The 18172-nt window shown below is 37.2% G+C and overlaps 1 protein-coding gene across 1 annotated transcript in view; it reads right to left on the reverse strand.

Moving 5' to 3' along the window:
- PTPRN2 (protein tyrosine phosphatase receptor type N2) overlaps positions 1–18172 on the reverse strand; it is a 683076-nt gene that overhangs the window by 412847 nt on the left and 252057 nt on the right. Inside the window, exons 5-6 of the mRNA XM_086614526.1 lie at positions 14549–14711; positions 501–975 (exon numbers count right to left, since the gene is read on the reverse strand). Coding sequence (XP_086470652.1) covers positions 501–975; positions 14549–14711 — 638 coding nt within the window. The remainder of the gene's footprint in view (positions 1–500; positions 976–14548; positions 14712–18172) is intronic.

Here is an 18172-nt window from a genome sequence, read left to right on the forward strand (position 1 = left end):
TCCTCCCCTCTCAGTGTTCTGCACCAGAATTTATCTAAGTGCTGATTTCTGTGTCTAATTTTGAATTTCACCCATGGTCCTTGAACTTCTAGTTAAACACAGAGAAATGGAACACAGCCAGGCATTTCTATATTACCTATATACGGTGTGGGATGCAAGCATAAAACCAGATTTGACAGCAAAGATATACCCATAATTACATGTTGTTTGTAAAATGCTTTGAAAATATAAAAAGTTACATAAATGCTATGCCTTACTGTGTGCCATATATTTCTGCATGCATATGGAAGGTGGGTTGAAGAATGTGGGTAGATGTTTGCAGGGAAAAAGTACTTAGAATGGTGAACATTGCTGCTGTGAGTATTATGGTAGAAATATATAAATATGCCAATAGTAGGAGATATATCAGAATGTCTAATTTTTTTTTTTTTTTCTCAAAAATGCTCAGTGAACATGAGGGAAACTTCAGATAAGTTAAAATAAGTAAATATCAACTTTACCATCCACTACACTCAGAGGGTCCTTTGGATCATCCTGGGAAGCAGATTTGTGATTCAGCATCTCAGGGTTTGGCCCCAGCACTCCAGATGCAGGTCTTGGCTGGAATAGCTTCTTCATTTTAAGATCTTCTGCTTTTCCTTTCGCAAAAGCTCCACCAAAAGGACTGCCTTGTGAAGAGTATAATCTATCAGTATAAACGTGAGACCCTTTAGTCCTGCTGTGAGAGCTTTTACCATTGCTTTGTGATGACAAGTTCTGAGTGATGTACGTATGAAGTGCAGCCATCAGAGATTTTTGGCCAAGCCCCATTTCTGACTCTGGCAATGACTTGTCTGGCTGAGGCTGGCTGAAGGTCCTCCCATAGAGATTTTCAGCGTGCTGTTGACGGGACGTTGACGCACGGGCCAAAGGAGCCGCTCTTTCTTTGGGTTTTTCCATCATGTAGTACCTGATAGGATCATTGTAGATGTAGCTCTAGAGAGAGAAGGTTGCGGAAAAAAAGGACTTGGTCATTATTGCTTTATTATTTTTGTTATGCAGGAATCACAGGCATAACCCTTAGTGTTTTATCAACCAGGAAAACGACAAGTAGAATCTGTAACGTTTTTGTAGATTGCAAACCTCAAACTGGTAAGTTTGCTTCAAAGAGGCACTAACACTTTGGTACAAATTTTATAAAACAGATTATTAAATTAATGAAAAGCAAAAGAGAGAGATTAGAGAGAGAATGACGCAACTCAAACTTGATGTTAACTATGTACGCACTATCTGTATCCAGTTGGTCAAAGAAAATTCAGTAAAGCCACTTTCCTTTTGTTTTTTTACCAGACTTGTGAGAATAACTCTTTTTTCAAGTTACTTACAAAAAAACTAGCAAGTCAAACAAAAAATATCTTTTCTTAAAGAGCACCAAGAAAGTGAAACAATTCTTTTGTATATAAAAAATATTTTGCTCTATTTTAAATATTTTTTTTTTCACTAAATTAAATCTATAATCAAAATATCCTCTGACAGCACAAAGAAATGTCAAAACAGCCTTTAAATTGGTATTTAATTTACCTATTATTTTCAGGTAAAACAACTCAGCAAATTAAACAAGAATGTAAAAAATGTTTCAATCAAGCTAAAACCCCGTTTTTATTGAAAAAGTGCTAGGAAAAAAGTGGAAAGGTGGGCTGGCACTAGAGTTTTCTATTTTCAATTTCAAATTTTCAAGGATGCACCAGATGGGAATCTAGCATTGCAAGACAACTTCTATTATTTTCATTGACATTTTGTTGTTTTTTTTTTTTGTTGATGATGAAATTTAGTTTTCAGGACAAATTTTAAATTCCCCTTAAGTACTTTAAGCCTCTATCCAGCACATAAAACAATAAATTCATTAATTGGTATTACAATTACTATCATTTAATGCTAGAGACATTTTTGTCATGATCACAACCTGAAGGCAGGATCTTTTGTTTTTCACAAACCGGTTCCACTCTCCTAAATCATTTAAAAAATCATTTTCTTTCACTCCCTGCTAAATACAAATTTCAACTGAGAGGTTTACTTATATTCAGAATTATTCCAATTAGATTCTTTGTTTATAATTCCTTCAGAACACTTTGTTAAATTTGCATTCCATACTGTAAGTATGTTGAAGAACGGATCCTGCTTCTCAGCTGTGGTTTCTTGGTTAAACTGTCATACAAACTACATTGCAACGTGGGAAACTTAGGACAGGGAGTATTTCAGCTCTCACTGCTATAAATTATAGTGGATCACTGGTGTCTCTGTGCACTGATAGCATAATGGTTTAGGACACAGAGTTGCAAAACACATATAGAATGCAGAGATTCTACACCCCAGAGGAGAGCAATTAGTAGAATTTGGCTTGAAAAATCATTATTTCTATATTTGCTCATGGACTTTGTAAAGGCAAAATAATTAAGGCTGATAAGCTATTCCAGAGATGAACAAAAACTTTTAGATTCTAATGAGTTCTTTATTTATGGACAATAATTTTGCTCTCTTTCTGAACAATTTTATTTCTTCTGATAACAATCAGTTGATTTTATAATATATATTCATAACTCTTACTTTCCAAGAGGGTTATCCTCCCCTCAGAAATGATTGAAGAGTTTCATTCCATGATTCCATATCATGGTTTCTAGATTTATGGCTTATGCAACTTTATTACAAAAAAAAGGCACTTTGGCTCCTTTGGCTTGTGATCCCCCAAGGCAAGGCTTTTGACTTCTGCAGGTGGCTTTTAAGGTAGAAACGTGTTTTGTTAATGCCAAGGAATTGGGCTAGAGTAAGACAGTGTCAAGGAATACTGAGCTGGAGATCAAGCAGCTTTGTGTATGAAATATTTTAATGTCCCCTGGGAACCATATCAAACAACAGCAACGTGGCTCTGGTTCAGTGCACCAGCTGCAGGGTATGCACTGCTCTGATCAACACCAAGAGGGGAGCCAGTTGTCAAAACACAAGTTGAACGCCATTTACATACTTAATAGCAAATCCTAGACATGAAAAACTGCTAGTCGTATGTATTTATCTCTCAATTCCAACGAGTCTTTGCATGGGGTAATTAACTCTTTAATGATACCCATTCTCTAGAAGGAACTGCAGTGGATGACACAAAGCCGTCCCAGACACACCAAGTAGTTTACAGAGAATTCACATAAGCTGTCATCTCCCTTTCCCAGCTCTGTACTGCTTACCTTGCCATCTTTTGGAGGACCATCTGGGGACAAGGGAAGGAAGAACAGGGAGCTGGGAACGGGAGAAAGACGATGGAGGGAAGAGGACATTTCCTGTTCAGCCATGGAAAGACATTGTCAGCTCTGTTGGATCTCTGTCTTATATCAGCTGCCTCTTTTGCCTCTCAAGCTTTACCAATAAATCGAGTCTTAAAGGGAGCAAAACTGCTAGACACTCTCAGACCACTTGTGAAAGATCAGGGTCAGGGGATGTGGGCTGGCTTTTGATGAGCTATTTAACAAGTCCATATATCCTTTAACATTAACAGATGTGTGATTTCCTGCTCTTGCAGACAACAAGCACATCAAGAAAGGAAACAACAAAAACACCAAGTGATTGTACACAAATTGGATGTAAGTGCGTGCCAGGCCTGGGCTCAGAGCTGCACCTCCATTAAGAAGGGGCAGCCTCTCAGCAGCTTGACAGGTCACACTTCGAGTAGTAAGGGATGAAATATTAAAAGTTCTAATTAAAGTATAGCACCGACAGCTCAGTTGTCTGCACAGCGCACTCAGATACCAGCCTGTCTGATGTAGCTTGGTCTCACTTAATTAAAGGGGTCTCACAGCTGTATGGCACGGCACTCCTCAACTTAGACGAGAAAAAAAATCTCCTTTCTCAGCCCTCTCACCTCATCTCAAACAAAACACAGCACCAAAAATATATGTGCCAACTGAAATACACAAGGTGAAATCGAAATAAAATTGCAGCACAGACAGATGCAACCCTAGACTAGATGTTTATGCTAAGTGGTATGGGAAAAAAACATATTTTTTACAGAAAAAGATAGTAGAAAAGTATCTGTTATAATGTAGTTTACAATCCTGTGACAATTTACATCTGAAGTTATTAATAACAATTGCAGAGCACTGTGATAATCTCATTTGAACATGGACATTGCTAGTTTGATTTACATCAAAGTTAAATGGTATAATCCATGGTCAGTGAAAAGAAGAATCTGTAAATTCCTTTGCTGGTGCCTTTGGAGAAGCTGCTAACATTATGGAAAAGCAGATGAAAACAGGGAGGAGGAAAATTTTAAAAAGAAAATTAATTTCTACATTGATTAAATGAGATTAAGTACTGTTAGTAATTGAAAAAAAAAGAGACAAAAATTAAAAGAAATGTGTGGAACTAAGAAAATATTCTAGTTACTATATAACTGTTATACTGAATGGGGTAAGAATACAAGTCCTTATTACTATCAGAAATAATTTCTGTTTTAATAGATAAGATTCTGTTCAATTATATCATGTCACTGATACAACATCTTCAAAATGTACTCTGAATTGCTAAAAAACTCAGTTTTAAAAAAAAAAAATCTCATTTCTCCATCTGCACGAGATTTTCCTCTTCTTCACCACCTTTCAAATAAGCTATCTCAATAATTCACACATTATCAAAAAAACCCACACACTAACCTTTCTGAAGATGGAATTGTTAGGGCAATGTCTTGTGTGGTTTACCTATGTAAGTAACTGACATTTTCTGCACGAAAGTTCACAGAAGGGCACATTAAATTACACCCTGCAGATGCACTGTGCAATAGTCTATGGACTACACATTTTCTTTAAAAAAAAAAAAAAAAAGAATTAAAAAAGGGGTTAGGATTAGATACATACAACCCAAGGCACAGATAAACACTGCTCAATTTATCCACTAAGGGGTAGATTTATTTGAATATTTCACCCAAGTGCAGAAAGAATGAAATTAAATTTATGACAAAATATTTCCTTTCTTGAGGATGCATTTGCTAAATCGTGAAGGCATATAGAGCTAACAAAAAATCCCTTAGGAACGCATAAATAAGAAATCTTCCGCCCTCAGTTTCATTTAGCTTTTTCTGTTTGATGCATTTTCAGATATTAATTCCTGTTTGCTACCACCTAAATTTGGTTAGACCATGATTCCACCTACATTACTTAGTTTAATGTGTCTATTTGAGACAGTGGCAGTATGATCTCTAAAATTAGAAAAGAAAAACGCAACAAACACCGAGGCCCTCCCTCACCAATGGTGGGATAACATAAAAGTTTCCAAAGGCTATCAAAAATGAAATTACCTCATTCTTTAACTCACTGTGTGGAGTGAAGGAAGTTTAGCTGCTTCTATCAGAAGCAGTCCAGATAATCTGTGAACCACGCACACTCGCCTCGTATAAACTCACTCCATGGGAAACACCACGTACTCGTGAACCTCTAACTAAACAGGAGCACACGTGGATTGCCTGATTGTGAGATCAGAGCGCGGGCTGAGAATTTGTACACCTCAATTTATCTTTACCTTGAGAGAAGTTCAGCCAACAATGAATCCTGAGGGCCAAATGGGTGTCATGGAATGGATTACAGTGCAAAAGTCCTTGGCATGGAGCTGAGTACAGCTGTGTCCTCAGAGCATCACAGCTAAAGTAGCCAGACCCATGCTAACAAAGCCTTCATTCTTTCAGCTGGTGAGCTGCTGTTCCCATACAGTGCTGCACTGTCGAGAGGATATCTGAGCAGGCTTCCAGCGAGCTTCAAGCTAGCTGAAGGGAGAACCTCTGCTTTACGAGCCTCTGTGTGCTGTAGACATGATGTTACATACTCTGCACCAAATTCAGTGCTAGGTTTGTCTGAAAATAATATGTAAAGCCAATGAAAAAATTCGATTTTCTGAGCAATAGTGAAGCAAAAGCCTTTTCTACCAACTGATAATGACCTTTTCACTTACTATAGCTAATGATATTACACCATGAAAGACATCTCTGCATAAAAAAACAAGAACTTGGAAGATTAATTCAGAATCCAGAAACTAGTAAAGAAGCCAAATCAGCACCTCCTGCAGCGATGGGACAACATCAGGCCACGGTCTTTTGACAGATTCACAGGCTTAAGGCAACAGGCACCATTACAGTCATCTCATCTGACCGCCTATTTCACTAATAACTTTCTGTAACTATCTCCTATTTTCTTTCTGAGAATTACAACGGCTTTGAAACCATTTAAGAACTACATCAGAGAAGTGAAGATGGCAAAGATTGTTAATTAACACCCTGTAGTTTGCAGTGTCAAAAGCCTGATCAAGCAAAAGAGATCCTCAGAGTCTCCTTTGATCAAAACCAGTGATGACTTTGCTTCCTAATTCTGGTTGTGAATCTGCAGTGTAACAGGATTGTCTGGGGTCTGATTGTATACCACTCAATAATCCACATTGCTGTAATTTCAGTTGACAGAGATTTGATTGTGAGCAGCATATCCTACCACTCTTAAATAAAACAACTCTTCAAAACAAAAGAAAAAAAGATAAATACGTTGGTTTCTTTCATGTATAAGTTACTGTTTAAGAAATTCACTTTTAAGTTTCAAATGTTCCCATCTGTTCTTGGTCTCCTTTGGGATGCTCTGAGCTGCATGCCTACCCTTCAACCTTCTCCAGCAGACTCTCCTGCATGAATAATTTTTATCATTAGTTGCTGTTTCTTGTACTGCTGAGGAACTCACTCACTGTAGTCTTCATAACTAACTGCTGGTTGTTCTGTTTCTGGCAAAGCTCCATCCTATGGGTTAAAACAAAGTTTCTAAAGTATTCCTTTGATGTAAAAGAACTGCTGGATTGTCTTTGCTCAGCATTCATCATTAGCTCATCGCAAACAGAAATGTTAGCTTTACGCTTTGGGTTACATGGCTTGTGCCCACACGTAAAGGAGCTGAGAAAAATAAGAAGTGGATGAACCCCAGTAACCTGATCAATACCAAGGGCTCCTGCCCTGGGTTCTCTCTGGGCCATCACAGTGAGCCATCAGCCGTGATGTCCGGCAGTGCCACCCACCAGATGGGTCAATGGGAGAAGCTCTCTGGATCACCCTACAGATTGAAGGGGTTACTGCCTACAGGGGTGTGGGACTCCTTATGGGATGCCAAGAAGAGCATCTTGTCATTGTACAAGGCATACTATGGGATGTTTAGAGAATGAACCAAAGAGGGAGTGATCAAGGTGGATGGGGGAACAGTTGTCGTAAAACAGAGGGGAAAGAAAGTAAACGGGAACAGTAGCCTGTAAACAGACTGGTCAGCATACTTGCCTGACCATGCCTTGTGTGTGATCACCATGTTTGTCCTGACTTCTCAATAAATTCCATGTCTAACTATTATTCTGGGTGAGGATGTCTCTATTCTGTGTGCATGTGTGTGCATGTGGTGGTCTGAGTGCCAACAACTGGAGTTGCATGTTGGGTCTCGTGGTGCCTGTTGGCAGTACCTGTTCCACCTGGCTACTGGCTAGATCTGAGGATATGGAGTTGAGCCAGCTTCACCCATGTCAGGCTGCTGGGTTCAGCAGCTCCCTAACATTGCTGACAGGAACCAAAAAATGACAGTCAGCCCTCAGTGGATGGTAGAAATTGTGCGTCATGGCCACCAGTGCTGGCAGATACATCAGGGTGTATCAGCTTCCCTTGTCTGAGAACAGTTTGCTCATATGCCAATAAGTCTGTTACTTAAAGTTGCAGTAAATGATGTTTAAACACATTTTCTGTAGGCATATGCTGGTATATTGAGCTAACTCATTATCTAAAGATGATTTACATAGAAACATGAAGATCTTTATCTGCCAAAAGTGAGTACATTAGCACCAATTCAATATATTTATAACTCCAACATATGAATCTAGAGACTAGTTTTACCCAAAGAAATACAAGTGGATAGAGATCTTCAGGATCCATAACATTGCTTTGCAACCCCACTGAAAGCAACCGGCCGTTTCCCAGACAACTGCTAGAGGTAAGGTGAGGGTTTTTTTCTCTCATGAAACAAATTGGTGGTTGTACTGTCCTGAAATGTATACACCAGCATACTCACACAGAGGTTAGATAAAATAAACTTAAATTTTTGTGACCTCTACCCTCTCATTTGATAAGTATGATCTAAAAATAAATACAGAACACACTTTAAAATTTGTACCAGCTCCACCATCTTCTATTTACTGCGCCCAATGTACTGAAGTACAGCGAGCAAATATTTGCAAGATAAATAGCAAGCTTGCAGGAGAAATGAAAGCAACAAAAACTCCAAATACATGGTATTTGGTAAAAAAGTTGACTTTGAAGGGTAGGGAAGGATCCAAAAGAGAAGCAAATCTTATTGTCCAGTCAGTGTTTGAGATTTCAAAACTATCAACCCATGTTCCATCTGGAAATTACTAGACTAGTAATTAATGAATTGGCCTTTTAAATAAGCCTCCAGGCCTACACACATCATTTATAATACCATTTCTACAGCACTTGTATCTTCAAATTATTGTACAAATAATTAATCTTTACAAGATTACAAACTGTACAAGCTGTGTGATAAGTGAAATCAGGATTTCTATGTTAGGATGGGGAAATTCTGTCACTGCATCGTACATAAACTGGCAGGTTGTAGGTAAAGGTACGTGTTAGGTCTAAGACTTGAAGAGCACGATGCTGGCACTGGAATATTCACTTGCCAAATTAAGCTCAGAAATTAAATGACAGATCACATCAATTGCCAAACTGTGCCTCAAACAAACTAATTTTGTAATTTTACTAGGCTTTGTAGCCATGATTCTTTTAGATCTTCAAATGTATGATTACCAGTCCTCCCAGAAAAAAATTGCTGTGCAGACTAGATTCATGTGGGATGGCAAACAGGATAGAATTTACCACATCTGATTTTATATATTTAAATTAGAATGGATAGATCTCCACCTGGAAATTTCTTGTTTCTCTCCACTGATTATAAAATGAGTTTAGGCTGACTTGCACCAATATAAACATCTGTATTTGGTCACATGAATTCTGCTCCAGTGCTTATAAGGTTTTTATGGATTTTTGGAGTTTTTTTTGTGGGTTTGTTTGTTTGTTTGTTATTAAGAGGACTTTAATGTTTCTATTTAACTGAAAAGAGCCATGGAGGGGAGAATGATCCAAAAGATTAAACACTTATCTGGGATTTGAGGCTTAACTTTTAGTCTATACTCTATCAAAAAATTCTTGCACGACCTCAGAAAAGCTATCTAATCTGTCTGTGAAGTAGGGGTCTTAGTTCTTCCCTACTTTGTAATGGCATTAGCTAAATAAACACATCAACGCTTGTGAGACATCCAGATTTACTCTCATGGTTGTTGTATAGATATGCCTATAGAAGGGCAATTCTGTAGCTTCAGGGAAACACTCCTTTAGCAATTATTCCTGATGTTTTTATGAAAGTGTTTGTGCACACGGTGAATTACATTTTTCTTACTTACTCATAAAGTCACATATAAGAAATATAAAAATTTACATTTATATAAGCAGAGTTTAAATATATACATTGCAAAAAGATTTTTGAGTTTTCAGCAGTCAGCCATCAAATCAGTTTCTGATGATCTTCATTCAGTACCATATTTTAATCAGTGTTAGATAAATAAGGGTCCTGCTTTTTTGAATAAAATCTCCAGATTAAAATGAGCAATGACTGTGTAATTTCTTACCAGTTAATCACAGTAATTATTATTTGCAGATAAATTCAGAGTACATCTTTGAGCACTTGTGCACTCAGATTTTCTAAAATAAATAATAATCCTTTTCAATAATTATCACACATCCTAGTTCTTTCAGGAGATCAATCACAAAGCATCAGACAATTGATTTTTAACCCAGCAAAGCTATGAGTATTCTTCCCTGAATGTGAAAGGGGAAAATAAGTGGAAGGTTCCCTTTTGTACCGAGGACTAAAATATAAACTTCACCAAATGCATCCTTCAACCTTCTTATCCTTCTAGATTCCAGCAAACTGATTCTGCCACAGCAGCTTTTATTTGCACCTTCTCCCCTTCCAGCACCATTGTACTGCTGATCTGACAACCAGCCATACCCCTCTGCCACTAACCAGGCACTTTATCTGTTTCTTTTTCACTTCGTGATTCTGCAAAAACCTTTTAACTTTATTAGCGACTTCTTTGATGTAAAGGTTATGTTTTTTCCAAAGTTTTTGCTTTAAAACTTGTAAGAATACTTGAGACTCAGATATTTTTGCAGTCCCAACATCTATATATAAAGATTATTTTGAGAAAGAATGTAAGTAATTAAAACCCAAAGAAACAGAAATAGCAAAAAAAATGGATGAAATTCCCTGAGGACTCTGAGATAACTTTCTCTTCCTCCCTACACTACATCCTGGGGCCTGAACAGAACACCAGCCTGAGGAAGACCTTAGCAGCAGGTAGGACCCAGGTTCTGAAGACCTCGGAGGCCAAATCTGGGAGAAGGAATCAAAGCAAGTACACGCATCTTCTAGCCCTAAAAACCTAAACCATAAAACTGAGACCTCTGCAACAAGAAATGCAGCAGTAGTGTAAGTGTAGCAGGGAAATTCCTTATTCCTACAGCCTAGAAGGTTTCCAAAAGGAGCCCATGAAGCATCTGGCCCCTGAACTGTGCACTTTTGCCAGCCTGAGGCATTGAAAAAAATTCACAAGTCAGGCTACCAGAAGACATAGGAATATGTAAAAATAATAGCGAGTTCAAGGAATAAACAAGCAGTTTCAGTTGATTTATTTTTATTTTCTTTCTGATTTTGAGACTTCTGTAGGTTTGGAAACTTTTCTCTTTCTGTGATGACTGAAAAAATTATTCTTGGTCAGTTAAAAGTAGTATAATTGAAACCTCCCATAACTATTCAACTGCTGGCATTCGGACCTTTTAAAAAACTATAATGTAAGATCAGTCCTCACTGCCTTGGTGAAAAGTAGACAACAGGAGTAATTGTTTCCATACTGATAATTTTTGCTGCCTCTTTCTTTTTCCTTTGTTGTAAGGGCTGCCATGGACATAGCTATTTTTCTCTTTTTTCATCTCCTTTCTTTAAAGATTTCCTCAAGGCTTCCCACGTGCGCAGCTATGCAAACGCTTACGCCGCGCTCCGCAGCAGGGCTGCCGTCGGCAGCCAAGCGAGCAAGCTCCCCTTCCACAGCTGACGAGCTTCACTCATACCCGCGACCTGCTGTCCTTTCGAACCCAACAAAGCTCTGCTTCTGTAGCAGTGTCAACAGCGCAGTGGTTTTTTCAAGGTTTTGGTTTGTTTTTTATTCTACAAGAGAGATGTTTACTTTGAGTGGAGGGGAGAAGAGCAGAGGAATTCACCTGTAATCTGAAGCCTCTGCATTTCTTGCCTCAGTAGATAAGAAAACCCAAACTTTCTTATTATGTGTAAGTGCCTGGCTCTATGCTATTTTCCATACTAAGTTCAGGTTTGGTAGAAAAGAATCACCAAGACTGATAATGCAGCATTTTGTGAATGGTAAAACCTTCATTAAGCCCAAGTGAAGGGCAAAAAACAAAACCAAAAAACCACTAGCTAATGCTTAAGTAACAAATGCCACCAAGTGCCCATTTTCTGAATAACTCCTTTCAGTTGAACGAAAGTGAAACGCTCTTTAGAGCTGTAATCCTCAGGAAACAGACCCACCAAATCTTCTGATTTACTGCTATTTATTCACTGGCAGAGTCATTATCAACTGGCTAGATTACAGCCTGCAGTAGATACTGTCTAAATACTGAGAAAAAAAATCTAAGTTAGTGAAGAACTTTGAGTGCTTCCAAAATCACTCAGAGAAGCTTTTGCAATAAACGTTAGACATTATAGGAATTTTGGTCCATCCATGATTTAAGTTTAAGAGTGTTATTTTGGTCACTGTTGTATCAAGCCTCAAGCTGGCAGTTGTTTGAACAGTTGTTTGAACAAGGGGAATGGGAACCTGGTTTAGGTTTTGCCACATTTCTTATTTTATAACTTCACACATAACTGTATGTGTGCTCTCTGCTTGGTAATGTTGAAGCTCTATAGTTTTATTCTGGTAATACATGTGGAAGATAGTAGGAAAACTAAAGACTAAAAATTTGTAAAAAAAATATTTCAGTTATGATACTGAAAAACACTTTTGGAATATAACAGATATTTTAAATCCTTTTTGGTTTTTTTTCTTGCTTTCTTTTACTCTTGGCCAGAGTCCTCTGACAACAGTTTTGGAACAAACCAGAATTTGCTCAGGAAGTCTGCCTAGAAGCACTAAATTTCTGCAAGATTCAGCTATACTTCATAGCAGGTAAGGTATCAAAGCAACCAGAATAGTGTTACATCTCCTACTCCCCAACAGCAAGAACAAAGTGACAGAGGTAAATATACACTTGAAAGAAAATTATTTTTAAGAAGGGCAAAGACTCAAAAGCTGCAATTCTAAGTTTAATTAGGGTAAAGTACCTCTGTCTTACCCTTATTTTTAATCAGAAAAGTGCAATCTGGAAAGTGTAAGAAAGTTAAAAAGATAAGACTTTGCTACAATTATTTAATGTATGTTCATAATTTATCCATATATGAAATACGAAAATAAAGTATCAAGATTTTGTTGAAGCATACAATTACAGTGCATAAGATGGGCATTTTGAATTTCAAGTGGTATGACCATATCAAATGCAGCTCCTGCAGTTACTATCCTTCCTACTCTTTTTAAATTGTTATATTTTACTTTTTTTCCGCTTCTTGGAGTAGCAAAAAATCCTGGTTTCTCTTTTGCTTAAATGTCATTCCATTAATATATCAAATGAATCAAGGTACAAATACAGTGTCCCTCTTCTTTCTTATGAAAGAAGAGCAGTTGCATTTGATTTGCAGAGGATAGGGAAATGTCTGCAAGATCACTTAAAATTCACGAGTGATTACTAATTCTTAAGATAATTTTCCTTTTTTTTTATTTTTAGATTATAGGTAACACATCTGACTCATTGTCTGTTATTTTAAAATGCTCCTTAGTAAATAGAAGTGTACAGTTTGCTCCTATACGTGCTTCATTTCCAGATTTTCTCCTCTTTATCCCACTCCCCCAGGCTTCAGAGTACCCATCTCCATGGCAACACTCGATAAGGTTGGTGGGTGGTGTTATCACAGCAGGCTTCCCCACAGAAGGTCTCAGCCATATGGATTATTTATGAACTTGCACGACAGCATCAGAGCCACTGCAACACTTCTTGAGCAAGTCTTCTTGTCTCTGAAAGCCAGTGATTGAAAGCAGCGCGTCCCCGCTGCAGTCAGCACCTGTGAGTAAAGAGTGGAGGGGAAGCACCACGGAGGTGGTTGCTCATCCATCCCCAAAGCTGCCCTGCTGCTGCCTGCAAGTTTCCTGTACCCCAGATGAACACACAATGACATATGCCATAAGTCCTAAGTGTTACAGATGCCAATCAGTGGGACTGGAATCTTGCAACTTCTGACAAGAATAACATTTCAGGTACACCATGACTAAACAGTCAATACAACTGATACTGTTGTTGGGAGTTGCTGTTGCAGATACACTGCAGGAGTACTGTGTCTCTGAGTTAGTTCCTGGAAAAAACTAGCAGTTTGGCTTTGACATTATATTTTCTTCATCTGATTTTTTTCCTAAAACTTCAGTATATTTTTTAGTTACAGTTGTTGCATTTACACTGTATTCAAGCAAATAGCACACACCAATTTTTTTTTGAAAGGATCGCTATAACAGCAGCTTATTTCTTTAAAATAATAGATTGCTTTGGATAAACATATTTTTTGAGCAAAAGATACAGGGCTGTAAGGGCCTGTCATATGCAATCCTTTCATTCAATCATTTTTATAAATTTATCAAGCTCCATCTTACAGTGAGACAGATTTTCTCTAGGAAAGAAAAAAATTGGTTTAGTTCGCAAATAGGCATCTGTGTGGCTTTTTAGCATAGCCAATATTCAAGATTTAATGGTTGTGGTTTATTTTTCTAGCTACACACATATTTATAATGTATACATATGAACCTTAATTGATCATGATAGGCTTCTTTTATGATCAATAAGAAGGAGGAAATGTTGAGGCACAATGCATCAGATCCATTACCAAAATCCACTCAAAGATTATATTAATTGTACTCTAAGACCATAAACACCAGCAAGAATTCACAGGGTACTTCAGCCACTATTTCGGAGAGGAGCAGTTCAGATGCTGTAAGAAGGGTTTCAGATCAGCCAGTGAAGATGTTACCACTTTTAACACACTCTTCCTCCTTCCTCACACTCAATCTGTCCATAGTTATGGTAAAATGCTCTGGATTAGAAGAGCTAAATTGTTTACAATGCTGAAGTTGACCCAACTCATTTGAAGACAACTTGGTTAGTGCAGTTACGATAATCAGATGGAGGAGGCAGTAAGAAACAATATCTGGTCTCAGGACAGAAGGGAAAACTGAAAAATAAGGAGAATTGAGGGAAGAAGCAAGCCAAAATCACAGAACGCAGGAACCACATTAAAAACACTACCTTGACAGAAGCTTTGTCATTCATCTTCCTTGGATACAAATTTGTAGCTGCAGACTGGGAGAGAATATCGAGATATTTAAGATATTGCTGAAGAGACTTGGCCAAGTCCACATCATTTTCCAGATCATAATTCCTTTCATTATCTGTATTCTGTCCCAAAGTCCTGCACAGCAAAAGCAAGTGAAAAGGTTACCGGTTTGTACAACGTACAAAGTGCTTGGCTAAAAAGGCACTGCTTCATACTGCACACCAATGAAGATCGTTCCATACACAACAAAAAACTCACCCAAAAGATTAGGAACCACTAAAGTACAGAAAATTCAATGCTTTGGCAAAAGCAGACAAAATGTCTTGCACTACTAACAATTTTAAAATAAATAATAAATAAATAAAATGTCTACATCAAGGCAAAGCCATATTCAGAAGAAAAAAAATGATTTGTAAAAAGAAAATATGCAAGATTAAATTGCGCCCAAAGAAATATGAGATGGTTCTAAGATTGAAAAAAAAAATGCTGGATGATGATGAGATTCAACATCAATTTGGCCCTGCACCAATTCACAGAACACAGTGAGACTACTGGATGTGCAGAAATAACAGAGCAAGTCAGCTCCAGCAAAAGGCTTAAAAAGTAAATAGTAAGATGGAAAAAGTATTAATTCTGATCTTCTCATGTGTCTGGGATTCACAGAACAGCAGTGTTCCCAGACTGGCTTAGGCAGATCTTGGTGACGTTTGCAAAGAAAAGCTAAAAATGTGATTAAACAGCAGCAGTGAGATGTGTTTATTTGAGATTCAGAGCACTGTGTGCAATGAATCTGAATTATTACTGGCTCTCCTCATCTATCTCAACAACATGTCAATGATGATGATAATTTAAATGGCAACACCAGTAACTATTTCATTTCTTGTGTAAGAAAGTCGAGGGAGGGTTCCCAGTCTGTGTCCTTCCCTGTGAGCGACACATTGTTTTGAGGGAAATCACATTTTTGGTGTCACCATTTCCTACCCACATGCTCATATGCTTCTGCAGTGAAGAACAATTCCAGGTTGTTCTTTCCAGCCCAGGAAAATGAGGCATCATTTGACTTTCAACACCTCTGCGCCACGGTAAGCAAAAATTTATTCTGCTGTCCCACATCATGGCGCTTATTAGGGGGCACAGCTTAAGAGAGTACCATTATCTCATTTTCCAAATCCTGGGTTTAATTGCATTACTTTATGCACAAAGTAACACACTTCCTTCCATGCTCACAGTTGCATCAAATGTGTGTCCCAACTAATTTAATGCCAATAAATGTAATTAATAATCTAATTTGCTGTGGTGGCATTGCAACCAATAGTGTCCACAGGGTTGGTCACTTTCAAGTACCAGAGAAACCCTCCACCTCTCCCCAGTTTAAAAGAACCAGACACCCATCAGGCACACCAACTCTAGGAAAACAAAGGTTTACTGCGCAGAGCGCTATAGCGATCTTGATATAATTCACCATAAGTCTTGCTTACTTCTCGTGCTGTTCACATTTTTCTCTTATTCCAGAGCTCTAAGTTCTGTCTTATGGTGGAGGTTGGATGTGCAGGTAACATTATCCACCTCCTTTTCAACTTAAAACCAGATAAAAACTGTTCTGCAGTTTTAGAAAGAGCTGGGCAGCATGCTTTCTGCTTCGATAGAGATGAACTAACCCAAATAGGCTCTCATCATAGAAGGAATCCCACTTTCAAACAGCCATTTTTCATTCATCAATTAATTCCAAATACTTATCTTCTCCTTTCTTAGCTAACGTTGAAAAGAAAGGAAAATGGAAACACCAGACCAAATTCTGCCCCAAGGTTTCCACTGGAGCTCACAGGAATTGAACGTGCAGATAAAAGACAGTACTTGGGTTAACTTTTTAAGTCGTTATTTACAGCGTATGGCCACCAACACTGGCGGTAGAAGCAAAATCCGGAGTCTAAGATTTCTAATTTTTCCTACAGAGACGGTAATTTCGCTCAAATTGGGGTTAAATTTCACATTAAATGTAATATTTTATGATATTAACTTTTAAACAATTAAAATGTAAAAGTCTAACAAAGCATTACATTTCATTTGATGACAACTTTAATAAAATCCTATGAATTACTTGAAAGATTTTTAAAAATTTTTGTAGGTCACCAGTATATACTGTTGTTCACCTTGTTAACACAGAAAGTAAAATGCGTTAAATGAGCTGTTATTGAAACTGAATTAAAGTATTTCTTTTAAATTTGACAAAGTGATATTGGAAAATGGATGAAAGACAAATATATAAAAACAGCTGGTGAGTAAAAGAAATGACTGTCTGTTGAGTTCTTGTGCACTTATTCGGAAGTATTTCAGGTTTAATTTGTTCTGAAAAAGGGCTTTGCATACAATGGTCTTCAGGGTACAAAGACAATAACATATATAATCATTTATTCATAGAAATAATTATTTTATACAAAAAACAGCACTTTAGAAGCTTTTATGTGGAAGTATCTAAATCACTACACCTCAGATATTATGCTTTTCTAGAATCTTCTCAATTAATAGCTACAACACTTTTTAGAATAAAGTTTCTCCTTTTAAATGCCCTGAGAATCTTAATACTGAATTAATGATGGTTTTATTATAGAAATGACGCTATACCCTATTTCATACATTGAAGTTTGCTGGAAACGTTTGTGGTTTTGCCTAATTGCACCGATGAACACAACTGACACTTATTCCCTGTGTGCTGAATAGACTTTTTTCCTTTATCTTGGATCCTCTTTCAAGAGTGGATTTTTTTTTTTAAATTTAATAAGGGCCCAGGAAATACTACGTACACTCCAGTTAGCCACCAAAGAAAGAACTTTCATCTTGAAATCAAGCTCCCAGTTTCAGCATTTTTTTCAAGATGAATTCCATGTCTTCTGTTCCATCAGATTTCATACGCACTAATTTAGCCTAAGTCAATTTACCTTTCAAGTGTCTGAGTCTATTTTCTGGCTCTCACTAGCTCTGTGGGGATTAATGACTCATTAGTATGACTTCATATTGCCTTATTACACACGTTACCCTTAATAAAAGGTCTTCCTGCCATAATGTTTCTTTGATAATTAGATACCTACACTAAGTTGCTTTTTAAATTATTTAATATTATCTGATAAGATTTTAGCAAGCGCATTAAGCACACCCAGCATATAGTAAACTTTACCAGAATCTGCAAGACGCCAGACAAAAAAGTTCCTACTGTTCTCTGACCTACAGAATGTATTGCAAATGGACAACTAGAAAAATCAATTAATGCTTTAAACTGTCAGCACATAAGATAATGCTTTCAGAAACACAGCTTGGTAACTTCAGAAAATCTATCCACAATAGGAACTGCTATAAGTAGAATACATTTGAAATTCTGATATTCCTAAAGTGTCAATATTCAAACTAAGTTATTTTTAAAAATTATAAAACTAGTTAAAATATAAAAAATTTTAGTTAAAATATAAACTAGTTAAAAATGCAAACCAGCTCAAACCTGATCACAACAGGAACTCTTAAAAGTGATCATCTGTTCTCAGTCTAAAAAATAAATTATTTTTATCTTCTTACACATTTTATATTTTTGTAATGATGAATCTGGA

Source organism: Tauraco erythrolophus, chromosome 7 (genome assembly GCF_009769465.1).
Source record: "Tauraco erythrolophus isolate bTauEry1 chromosome 7, bTauEry1.pri, whole genome shotgun sequence".
In the NCBI taxonomy this organism is placed as follows: Eukaryota; Metazoa; Chordata; class Aves; order Musophagiformes; family Musophagidae; genus Tauraco; species Tauraco erythrolophus.